Genomic DNA, 12,460 nt, shown 5'->3' on the forward strand with positions numbered 1-12,460 from the left:
CTCTCTCGCTCTCTCGCTCTCTCGCTCTCTCGCTCTCTCGCTCTCTCCACTTTGGTTGTGCCTGCATGCAAGAGCATCATCTACTCTGCTGCAAGTTTCTGCTGTGGGTCAGCTTGTGACTAACGGGCCAATTCTTGACCTGCCAATTTCTAGGAACACGATAGGGTATCCCACATGGCAGTGGGCTTTCCAGGTTCAGGATTTGCTTCCTCCCTTGTCTGCCACTGTTCTCTCTCCTTTTTCCCCCTCATTTGAGGGGCTTGGACTTGCAGCAAGATGCAGCTTGATGGACAAGCTATCTTTGTAACATTTGGACCATGGACTGTTTTTGAGGGTAAATACATCAGTCAATGCGGGAGATGCTTTTTGGCCATCGAGTGTCCATTCATAGTAGCTCCTTTTTATTCTTTGCAAGTATTTTGACTGGAGCTGGCTTCAAGATGAACATTAGCATTTGTTCAGTGGTTGTCCCACAGAATCTGATGGATGTGGCAGAGGTATTCTTGATAGAATTGCTCTTGTATGAGACTGTTTCACAGATCTCTCTACGGTGCAGCATTGTGGTGATGATGACAGCTGATCTGCACCAGATCCTGTGTCAGAGGGGTATATCACTACAACAATAATCGGCGTTTGGGACTGTAGGCAGTTGGTAATGCTCTGATTGCTGGTGTAGGGTTGGGAACAGGGGCTTATGATTTACTGTCTCTGCCTCTACTCTGTGCATCTTGTGGAGGTCATAAGACATCAAACCATTCTCGACTGCAGTTTGCAGAAGGCTAAGCTGAACTCATCCATGGTGACGTTTTGAAAGAGGTGGCTGCCAAAGTATGGGAAGTGCTCAGCATGTTTGTGTCCCAACATATGCGCGGTGGAATGTGCAACTGACAGTCTGGGTTGAAACGAGAATAGGCTAAGTCACTTGAATGCAGAATTGAAGAGTCTGCGCAAGTAGTTTGTAAATTTGGTGCAATAGTAAATGACACTATATATAGTTATTCTCCTGACCTTCCTCTTTCCCCCCGCCCAACACTGCCTCCTATTTTCCCATGTTGGTCAGTATAGTTTTGGCATGGGGGAGACCAAGGTTAGAGTTTTCCATCTGCAGCACTTAATAGCGATAGTGAAGGGCAGTTTCACTCTTTTTGAAGTGAATAACTACTGTCAGTGTAGATTGCAAATAGCATGAGGACTATCATGTTGTATTGACACTGATCTAGATTCTCAACATACCTGTTTCAAATCTCCCACTCATCGGTTGTCATACAGAGCAGTTGCAGGATTGCAATTCAGTTTCTCAGCCATCTGAATATTTGGAGCACAATCCCCAAGGCCCCTCAATTTACCAAGTTAAATGCTTTGATTAAGCTAAATGTGATATGGTGTTCTCATCAGACAAATAGGTGAAAAAATGTCAAAAACCTCCTAGAAGATCCATTTCTTCTGTGGGAAGATTTCCTCATCACAGATTCAGAGAATGCATGTTATGGACCACGTGGAAACACGGTTTTTCCACCGAGTGGATTAATTACCCTTCTTGAAGATAGTGACAAGATTCTTGCTTTTCTGAAGTTGCTGGTTGCTAACTGGGTTTTCATTTTCCTCCCAAATCTCTAAGATGAGACAGCCTTGGTAGGAACAAAACCCATCTTGCCAAATTTGCTGTCATCCAGTCTTACCCTGCTGCTTTTGTTACTAACTATATTAAACTGTACCCAGTTAACAGGCACTTGTTCTTTTGCATATTTTAGATGAATAGTCAATTGAGCCTACTTTCCATTTGGTCTCCCTATTTTTATTTAAATAAGTGGAAGACTTGTCAGTCACTACATGTTGTCTTTCTGGTCCTGGGGTGGCCATATCCAATTATAGTATCCTCACTGCAGATCCAACTGGGCTAATTAATTCTCTCTCACATTGAAATCTTTTTTATCAGGATATGTTTAGTGCAACATCAGTTATCATCCTGCTGGATATTAAAGCATTAATATAGAAATGTGAAGGGATGGAGAGAGACGACCTACTCTGAATGGCACACTTGTAACGAGTGCCTAGGGACATGGGAGTGTATACGCAATCTTTAAAGTGAATGGAAATGGAATCTTGGGTTATGTTAATAGAAACATTGTGTACGAAAGCAAGGATATTATGCTGAGCTTTTTTAACGCTCTAATTAGGCCACAAGTGGAGTATTACTTGGCTTTCAGTTGCAAGATTGGGTGGAAGAGCTAGGGCTGTCTCCATGGAACAGAAGTGTAAAAGAGGAAAAAAAAACTTCTCTATTGGCTGATAGTAGAAGGACAAGGGAACACAAATTAAGGTTTTGGCAAGATGCGGGCTGACCTTTTCTTCCTATTCTCCTTTATACTTCACCTCAATCACTACTCCACCCTAAGACACAATATTCAATAAATGGTAATGAATAATGCGTAGCAAAAGAAGGTTTCAGAAGAAAGCAGCAGTAAGCACAAGGTGATTAAGAATTCCTTCTTTATCAGCAAATTATGGAGGAGCTTTTATGGCTTCACTAATGGCTCAGTTAACATTTGCACTAGCAAATATGGAACTGAAACATTTGAAGCAAAACAAATCCTGTGCCATTTAAGAAAGGTGTTCCGGTTGGCCTTTGGAAATTTTTGAAATGAGGGAAAATGGAAATGACATGGAGGTAAAAGAGAACAGATGAGAGATTGTTCCCAATGACTTGGCTATCAGCAGTCACTCGGATAAATCACTAGCAGATTCCACCCGTGTAATTAGATCTCAGATAACCTTGACATGTCACAGTCAATAGAAAGGTGCTTGAGACTTTTTTATTATTATACTGTGGCTTAATTTATAAAATACTGAAAAATGTTTTAAGATGTATGCCCTTATAAAATGTAGATATCGCAAATGTTCCATACAGTTGCTATACCTTTTTTTAAAAATTGCTTTTTTTCTTTTTTTTTAGGCACAGTACTATGGAGAGATTGGTATTGGAACACCACCTCAAATCTTCACTGTGGTTTTTGACACTGGCTCCTCCAACCTCTGGGTTCCTTCAATTCATTGTTCTATAACTGACATTGCATGCTGTAAGTTTATTTATTTCCATTTCCCCTAGGTCACCCTTTTGCCGTGCACTACCAGGTCTCTTACATGCCTAGCCTCTTGGCTGATAACTTTGGAGTTGTACAATGTAATATGTACAGAACATGCTACTTTTTTTTTGCGTCTTTAAGTATAAAACTTTTTGGAGTTGGATTGAGGTGTTAGTTATTGGGTTAATCAGCAATTTGGGTTACAAGCTGAATTAGGAATTTGAGTTTGGGGGTGCAGTTTGTCTTTTTTCCTCCTAGGGTATTTGTGCCAGCTCCTAGCAGTCACAAATGCTCTTAAATTTTTAAACTAAAGATTATCAGAGTAACTGTTGTTGAAACTGGGCAAGTTTCATACTAGGATCAAAGTGGGTGCTCCGAAATACAAGAGGAGGAGGATTATTCTCCAGTATCACGCAACGTACCCAATCCTGTATTTGTGTGGGGAGAGACCATAGTTCATTCCAGGATGTGCACATTGCTGGTCAGGCCAGCATTTATTGCCCATCCCTAATAGCTCCAATGGCAGTTAAGACGGAAAGTTGGATTTGATAATAGACTGATCTGAATTGAAGGTGTGGAGAAAAGTCTGAAAGTGCTTTTTATTCAGAACACCCCATTTGGCAAAAAATAAAGAATTGATACTTATTAATTTAAAGAGCATACCATGTAACTTGGTGTAATTAAACTTTTCTTTTCATAAACTGGTGGCTTGGAGTCCCTTTTTTTTTTGTTCTATTGTCAGCATTAGGACATCTTTTCATGACTAGAAATCTGCGATCAAGCAGGACGGAAAACACACTCTCTTAGAACAAATGTCAATACATACAATTATACCTCTACTTAATTTTGATAATTATTTATGCCTCAAAATTGTTTCAATATTCCTGGTCACTTGCCTCGAAAGAGCTATAAGTAGGAAGTTATTTGAAGATTTTTTTAAAGCGGCAATAATGCCCATATTTCACCACCACCAGAATTAAAGGGAAGTGAAGCAAACTTATTGCAGAAGCTGTAATTGAGGAATGCCCACCTTCTTTCTGAAAAGCCTGTTTGAAGAAGGGACACGTGCTCGTTCTTTCAAGTCTGGCCAAAAAATGAGGAGGGAAGGAAGATAATGAAGTTTTTATCTTATTTTGGACGGCATGTGAGAGTGCAGCTTCAGAATGAGGAAGAAACAATCATTAAAATCTATCAGCAATCTTTTCACCAGCATCTGTAGTTTGAGAGCTAAATGTATTGAGTTTCAATTAATCCCTTTTATCATTTCTTTAAAGTGGTGCATCATAAGTATAATTCTGACAAGTCTAGCACGTACGCGAAGAATGGGACCCAATTTGCTATTCAGTATGGTACTGGCAGCCTATCCGGATACCTTAGCCAGGACACCATTACAGTACGTACAAACTTTTTTTTATCATTCCTGTTGGGGAAGACAGAGTTGGCCAATAATTTTTAATGACTCCTTTTTCGGATAAGGTATTTGTCACAACCAGTCCATAGGCAAAGTTTCCCCAAATCATTAAAGCTTCAATTAGAATACCTCAAATTATTATCTTCCCAGATGAGGAAGAATGAGCTGGTTCCTCTTGGTTATTCACCCTTCATTGCTGCAGGGTCAACTTGAAAAGGATCCCTTGCGTTGTGGACACCGCACTTGCTCTCTCAAATGGAATTTAATTTTTGCTTTGAAAAGGACCCAATTTAACCAGGCCTTTTTTGTTTTTGAGTTGACAAATGTGATTTGATTAGTAAAAACCAAAAGAACTGCGGATGCTATAAATCACGAACAAAAACAAAGTTGCTGGAAAAGCTCAGCAGGTCTGGCAGCATCTGAGGAGGAGAAAACACAGTTAACGTTTCAGGTCCGGTGACCCTTCCTCAGAACTGAGTTGCTCAGTTCTGATGAAGGGTCACTGGACCCGAAACGTTAACTGTCTTCTCCTCCTCCGATGCTGCCAGACCTGCTGAGCTTTTCCAGCAACTTTGTTTTTGTTCGTGATTTGGTTAGTCATGTCTGTGTGACTCATGACCAATAGTTGATGTTAAAATGTTTCCAGTTGACCATTCAATTCAGCCAATCTGCAAAACCCAGAATGTCTGAACTTTTTTCAATCCAGTTACCGCTGAACTCACTTGTTAACTTGTTTCTAGCAATCTGAGGGAGTTTTTTCTTAATCCACAATACAATGAGGACTAGAGGATGGTTTTACCCCTAAGGCCTTCATGGTGCACAGATTCTTGAACCCAGACTAGTGTACACAAGTACCTCCACCCACGTCACACCCACGCCAGAATTGTAACTGTTTTAATCTCCATCCCTGTGTATTCTTGAAAGTGGAAAATGCACCCACGCCCCTTCCTCAGACTGCTGTCATGTCTTCCTGTTATTTTCATTGTGTGATACTCAGGAGATTGCAGCTTCATATATAGTAAGTTTCTGTCTCTCTGCACTTCTTTTAAACACTGGTTAAGTATAACATTAGAGTTCCTCTCCAGGCAGCCACTGGATTTACATCCACAGTCAATTTTTTTTTTTTTTTTGGGCTCTGTCCTTTCCCTTTCAAATAAAATATTTTGGGTTTTTGAATTCTTAATACTTTTGTCGATTTGGTAATCTTATGTGATGGTCAGTGGTTGTGATCTATTGTGAAGCACTGCAGTCCTGTGCAAAGTTCTCTGTCCTACAGATACAAGTGACCTTTGAAGAAGGAGCTCTTATTTCAAATCCTGTTTTCAGACATGCAAGTAAACTTCAGCTGATGAACTATATGCATTAGAGAGACAGCCATTCCCATTTTAGGGAAATAAAGTATGCCATAGTCTTAGTTTTGTTTTTGTTTTGTTTCATGCTTAACAATTTGTGATCTCTCTTGCCTGTTTTAAAAATGACCAATCCTGGGTGGCATCAGTGAACTGTTTCATGATTTTTGGTTGCATTGTCCCCAAGACTAATTAAACTCAACATTCACACCAATTAGATACAGTAGCCTTGGATTGTGTTATAAGTGGCCCTTACAAAGAATAAGATATTATGTGTTGCATGGTACTATGTTTTTATCCCACATAAACCATTTTTCTTTTTTAATTTACTTTGAGCAATATCAGGAGATGTCCAATATAGTTTTGTTTTCCCCAATGTTAACTTTATCTGAGGTGGTAGGTATGCTGAGGCAGTGCTAAATTGGCCTGAGGATTTCATGGATGTGTTTTGTCTCCTAATAGACAAGTTAACACTACCATTTTTTTTAGAATAGCAACTCCATTGCCCTTGGTTTTTCCCTCCCGTTAGCCTCTACTTTTCTATATTTTCTGGACGTTGCTAAAAGTACCATCTTAAACAACTTGATTTTTATTTCCATAATTGCAACTTAATTTTGCTGTTTTGCTGTTGCTTCTGTAAAAACAGCTGAGCATTGAATATTCCCATTCAGTTTGATTTGAGTATCTGCTGATGCTTAATGCTCATTGCATCAGTTCAAAGCTGAATAATGATTCCTGTGACAAGAGCGACGAGAGTTTCGTGTACCTTGCCCTTGGGTAAGGAGTTTGTGTTTTTTTTGACTGTGTCCTTTCTCTTAAACAATCCCCTCTTTCCTCTTTCCTCTTTTTCTTCTTTCTAAGCATGTGGCCTCCCAATTCAATTTCTAATACAATGTGGCCTTATCGTACAGCATTTGAAGTATTGTATTGGCTTAAGATGAAGTCTGAGATTCATGGCGACTCCAAGTGTTGCAAAATTCCCTGGGTGTTCTGAGTCGTCATATTCTGGGTGATGGGTGTGAAATTTAAACAAAACCCTTTATTTTTAATATTACCCTGACTTGCATAAAAGCTTGTTTCATCTGACTTTTGTTTTTCTTTACCCCCCTCCTCGATCTGTTCGTACTGTTTTTCAATATAAAATAGGTAAGCTAAATTGTAATTGACGAATGCTTTTGAGTAAGACCTGGAAAGTGAGACGGTCCATTTCTTTTATGGGCCATAGAATCTTGCAGCCCAGAAGGTGACCATTTGGGTGTTTTTTCTTTTTTTTTTCCAAAAAAAAACTCTGCGGATGCTGAAAATCAAAAACAGAAGTTGCTGGAAAAGCTCAGCAGGTTTGGCAGCATCTAGAGAGAGATATCTGAGTTAATGTGTTTTTGAGTCCAGTGACCCTTCCTCGGAACTCAAACTCACTCATTTGCGTGTGTTGTGCCTTTTATTGCTTCTAAGACCTGTCCGAATTTAGTGTCTCGACTTGACTTCCAACCAATAATCCTACAAATTCATCCACTTCAGATTTTTCCCTTTCTTAGCTGGTAATTTTCACTCCCTGGACCTGAGCATGAGAGAAACTACTTTATTCAACTTTTTTGAAGATAACAATTCTAGTGACTTTTTTAGGTGTAGCTGTAACTGGAGGTTCTAACTAAGTTTGGGAAATGGTGTTTCAGTAAATGGAGTGTTGAACAAGAGGAAGGGGTTCAGCTAAATGCTGAAGGGCGGCACGGTGGCTCAGTGGTTAGCACTGCTGCCTAACAGTGCCAGGGACCCGGGTTCAATTCCACCCTCGGGCGACTGTGTGGAGTTTGTACATTCTCCCTGTGTCTGCGTGGGTTTCCTCCCGGTGCTCCGGTTTCCTCCCACAGTCCAAAGATGTGCAGGCAAGGTGGACTGGCCATGCTAAATTGCCCATAGTGTTCAGGGATGTGTAGCTCAGGTGGGTTATAAGGGGATGGGTCTGTGTGGGATGCTCTGAGGGTCAGTGTGGACTTGTTGAGCCGAAGGGCTTGTTTCCATGCTGTAGGGATTCTGTGAATATGACGTTTTTGTTTTAAATGTGGTCTGCTGTCTTTGTCCTACAGATTGGTGATATTAAAATTCAGAACCAGTTGTTTGGTGAGGCCATCAAACAGCCTGGTGCAGCCTTTATTGCTGCCAAATTTGATGGAATTCTTGGCATGGCCTACCCACAAATATCAGTTGATGGTGTTGATCCGGTGTTTGACAATATCATGAGGCAGAAACTGGTGCAAAAGAATGTGTTTTCTTTCTACTTGAACAGGTAAGGGGTAGAAGTCAAACTGATTCCAAGTATTTTGCCATTCTCCCCTATGTTGTAGGAGCCTGTTGTAACCATTTTGCCAATGTCAGTATGCCAGAATAAACTGGCTAGTTCCGTGTTCTCTCCACATGCTCCACAGTTGTTTAGTCAGTTAATCTTGTAAAGAAGTCAGTATCCAAATGAGAAGTAGAAAGCTTACAAACCAGACAGCTTAGTCTGATGTTATATCATTTGTTCAAGATGATGTAGATGCACTTTTTTTTTCCCCCCATTTTCTAGGAATCCAGACACTCAACCTGGGGGTGAGCTTCTGTTGGGTGGCACTGATCCCAAATATTACACTGGAGAGTTCTTCTACTTGAATGTCACCCGGCAAGCGTATTGGCAAGTCCAAATGGATGAGTAAGTTGCTGTTGTTTTTTTGTTAAGAAGTAGAGCTTTTATCTGTGGCATGTCTGTGCAGCATGTAAAGCTGGACCTGAATCGGGTAGTAATGTTTTGTTGAGGGTAGTTGATCACTTTAGGGCAGTTGTGCTGATAGTACAGATTTTTACGTCTCTTCAAAAGTTTTTAGAATCATGAAAAGGTGAGATACAGGAATAAGATGTCCTATGTCATTTGCATACTGGAGCAATTTAAAACTAATCTAGGCTTTGTCATTTTTGTGTGTAGAATAATCACACTCTTCTCAAAAAAAACTTGTTAGTATCTATTGCTGGTGATGGGCCTGAAATGCTTGGTTTGGGTCTTCAGTAGTGAATGTTGATTGTCCATAGGTACTGCTTTAGGGAATAAAACTGTTGAGTGCTGCATTTTGTTTGGGTCTGGCCTATTGATCTTGCTATGGTGTCTTTTTTGGTACAGTATTGCTATTGGTGAGACCTTGGTCCTTTGTAAAGGAGGCTGTTCAGCTATTGTGGACACGGGAACATCTTTGATCACTGGACCTGCTATGGAAATTCAAGCCCTACAGAAATCCATTGGAGCTATACCACTTATTCAAGGCCAGGTGAGAATTTAGTTATTTCTCTAATAGGAATCTCACTCCACACCCCAATCTGACCAAAGGTGCCTTGACTAGTAGGTTAAAGAAAGATGATGCAGAGCTCTTGATCATGTGGTCTGTTAGAACATTGGGTAATAATTGAATCACATTTGACTATATACTTTCCGTGATTTGAGAAGCCTGTTCATACTTGCTATCTGAAATCACGTGAAGCACAGGTACTTGGGCACTGTCCATGAAGGCTTTTCTCCCCCCTCCCTTTTGGAGCCAGTAACTGGTGGAGAATGGTGATGTGAATTAGTTATTTATCCAGTAGCTGATATTTTGTTTGCAATTTATCAACAGTACAATGAGCAATCACAAGAATAACTTTAATATACTTCCTTCCACAGTACAAAGTTGATTGTGATAAAGTTGCCTCACTTCCTCCCATCAACTTCCGCCTGGGAGGGCGGACCTTTACTCTGACTGGAGAGCAGTATATCCTCAAGGTGGGTACTCTGTTTTTATCTTCTGCGTGATTCCTCAGAAAGGAGTAGGCAGACACACACACACACACACACAACTTTTTATTTTAAACTCGCATACTGTTGGCATTTTGAGGAAGCATCCCAGTTTGTAATCTTTTTACAGCTATCCTAAATTATGATGGACAAGTGCCCCACTACCTTTTTTTTTTAATAATTTAGAATCTCTTCTTCTAGGATGTGTTTACAAAATGATTTTAAAAATAAGCACTCTATATGCTTGTCTCTTCCCTGTTTCTTCAAAATGTTAAGATAACCAGCTACCTGGGTTGGAATACTGTGCATTGGGGGCCACATGGGAGAAATTCTTGTGCTTCAGTATCTCTAGGTTTTTATTTAAAGACAAGATGCACAATAACTACAATAATATGCTACACCTGATAATTGAATTGAGGCAGCTGTTTATTGCCTACACTCTAACAGATCTGTATAGATAGCTGTCAACCAGAGGTGGTGTTCTGGCTTTGCTAGAGGCCTTTTTGTACATGTTTGTTCTTGGAATATGGGCATTACTGATATGGTCAGCAATTATTACCCACTTTTTTTTCAAAAAAGATCGTGGAGGGATAGCCTCTTGAACTACTGCTGTCTTGTACTAAACAAGTTACAGGAATTTGATACTTAACAATTTTGTCAAAGTCAGAATGATGTGTAAAGGAAACCTGGTATTCTCATGTTGGCTGCTCCTTTTCGAGGTGGTAGAGACGGACTGTTGGGGAGGGACTGTTGATGGAGCCTCACCAACCCTTTTTACATGCTGTAAAATGGGCACACTGTAGCCATAGTACACTAATGGAGAAGGAAGAGAATGCTTAATTACTGGGTGTTTTAGCACAACGTGGACTGTGGGGGGGAAAAAAAATAGTTTTTGTTCAAGGTATATTTTAACATTTTTTTTTTTTTTTTTTTGTTTTTTTTTCAGGAAAAGCAAATTGGCATGACCGTCTGCCTGAGTGGATTCATGGCTCTTGACATTCCTCCGCCAGTTGGTCCAATGTGGATTCTTGGAGATGTCTTTATTGGGCAGTACTATACAGAGTTTGACCGGGACAACAATCGAGTTGGATTTGCAAAGGCTGTGTAACAATGGCGACCACATTAACAATCCACTAGAATATTGATAATTGAAGTGCACTAATGTTCAAAACTAACTTGCAGCAACAATCGTGGGAATCCTTTAGACTAGTAACTTTATCATAATGACTTCCAAAGTGCTTGATTATATGCTGATTTACTTTCAAGCTAATGGAAGTGCAGAATGTTAGTGTTCTGTTGGGAATGTAAAATTCTCTTTGCAGTGATTTAGATGTTCTGTTTCACAATATGTTTTTACTTTACTTTGCAATCTGAGTATTTTGCCTTAATGTGATCATTCCTTTATTGAGGTAATGTCTGTTTCTGTTCATGGCTCCGAGTCCAGTTTGCTTCACTTGAGATTCCACCTTGTGTATTGTTTTTTACCTAAAAATGTGATGCTTAGTACAATGGAGCATCACATTACAGTGACTGTATATTTTGTTTCCAAGGAGACAGAGATACTGCACTGATTTTTGGTTTTGTCAAGGACTTGTACTCCTTACCCAATCAAGGAAGGAATTTTGGTCCTAATGATGGTGCTAGGTGAAATATCATGCCATTGGAGGGAGGGAGAGAGAGAAAAACCTGGAACTTTACTCCTGCTAATTTGCACAAAGGTGAGGCAAAAAAAAAATGGAACTACAAAAAAAGTAAAGAAAATTTGGGGAGGGGTGATAGGTAGAATCTAGAAATGTTAAACTATGGGAAGATTTCTTATTTAAGAGATGACAGATTTTAATTGTTTTAGGATTATTTGACATTTTGTTCTATTGTAATAGGACTAGATGGAATCAAATAAACTGAAATACAATAACTTTGCCTACGCATGTCATTTCATAGTCTTAACATGAATTTAGTTCAGGCCACTTGCCTGAAGTCCGATGACTGTCTTGAGTACTGTTTGAACCCAATGTAAGCCCTCCAAGATGAGATGTTCAACCAGGATGTCTCTACACAGTCTGATAACATTAAAGAGTTTGTCACCATTTGAAGAAGGCATTGCATGGCCTTGGTTGATGATTTCCTTGAGCCAAAGGGATTAATTGATGTCTAATCTGCAGTTGTCCATTTACAACTCTCAGATATTCAGATGTAAGATTTTTGACACCATGAGCAACATAAAGAACTTGAATGATTTCCCTTTGTCTAGTGATGCTGGGGACAGACAAAAACATTTTGACTGTTTCCGTAGTTAGATTTTACTGGAACAGGTCACCACCCTGTTGCAAGAGGCTGTTTGAGGGGCACTCCTCTTCCTAAGTATAGTTGACGAGGAGAGACACTCTCCTCTTGCCTCCTGTATTGGCAGATTAGAAGGATTGACAGATTAATAATCAACCAGTTTGGCCAATCTATGAATGCATCCTCTGTGACTGAAATCTTGGAGTGGGAATTGAACTCAAAGCTTTTATCTTTAGAATGTGGAACACTACTTGCAGTACCACAAGATCTTGTATTCTTAAAGCTCCCTTTTTCTTTAAGGACCAGGAGTAGCCCATGGAGTGTGTTCTAGTCAATATGATCATGACTAATCTTTGGCTTAAACTCCTTTCCCTCCCACTTTCCATATGCCTTGATTTTTAACTGACACCAAAATCTATCTTGGCCTTAAATATATCCAGTGGTAGAGCATCCACAACCCTCTTTGATAACTACAACGATTCATAACTTTTTGAGGGAAGGAATTTCTTTGCATTCTTGTCCTACATTATTAGCCTTTTTC

At 39.8% G+C, this 12,460-nt stretch overlaps 1 protein-coding gene across 1 annotated transcript in view; it reads left to right on the forward strand.

Moving 5' to 3' along the window:
* ctsd (cathepsin D) overlaps positions 1-11,551 on the forward strand; it is a 30,587-nt gene extending 19,036 nt beyond the window's left edge. The window contains exons 3-9 of the mRNA XM_020512699.2: positions 2,954-3,077; positions 4,358-4,476; positions 7,928-8,127; positions 8,407-8,529; positions 8,992-9,136; positions 9,526-9,624; positions 10,583-11,551. Coding sequence (XP_020368288.2) covers positions 2,954-3,077; positions 4,358-4,476; positions 7,928-8,127; positions 8,407-8,529; positions 8,992-9,136; positions 9,526-9,624; positions 10,583-10,744 — 972 coding nt within the window. The 3' untranslated portion in view covers positions 10,745-11,551. The remainder of the gene's footprint in view (positions 1-2,953; positions 3,078-4,357; positions 4,477-7,927; positions 8,128-8,406; positions 8,530-8,991; positions 9,137-9,525; positions 9,625-10,582) is intronic.
* The last annotated feature ends 909 nt before the right edge of the window (positions 11,552-12,460 follow it).

Source organism: Rhincodon typus, chromosome 17, assembly GCF_021869965.1.
Source record: "Rhincodon typus isolate 14 chromosome 17, sRhiTyp1.1, whole genome shotgun sequence".
Classification (NCBI taxonomy): Eukaryota; Metazoa; Chordata; class Chondrichthyes; order Orectolobiformes; family Rhincodontidae; genus Rhincodon; species Rhincodon typus.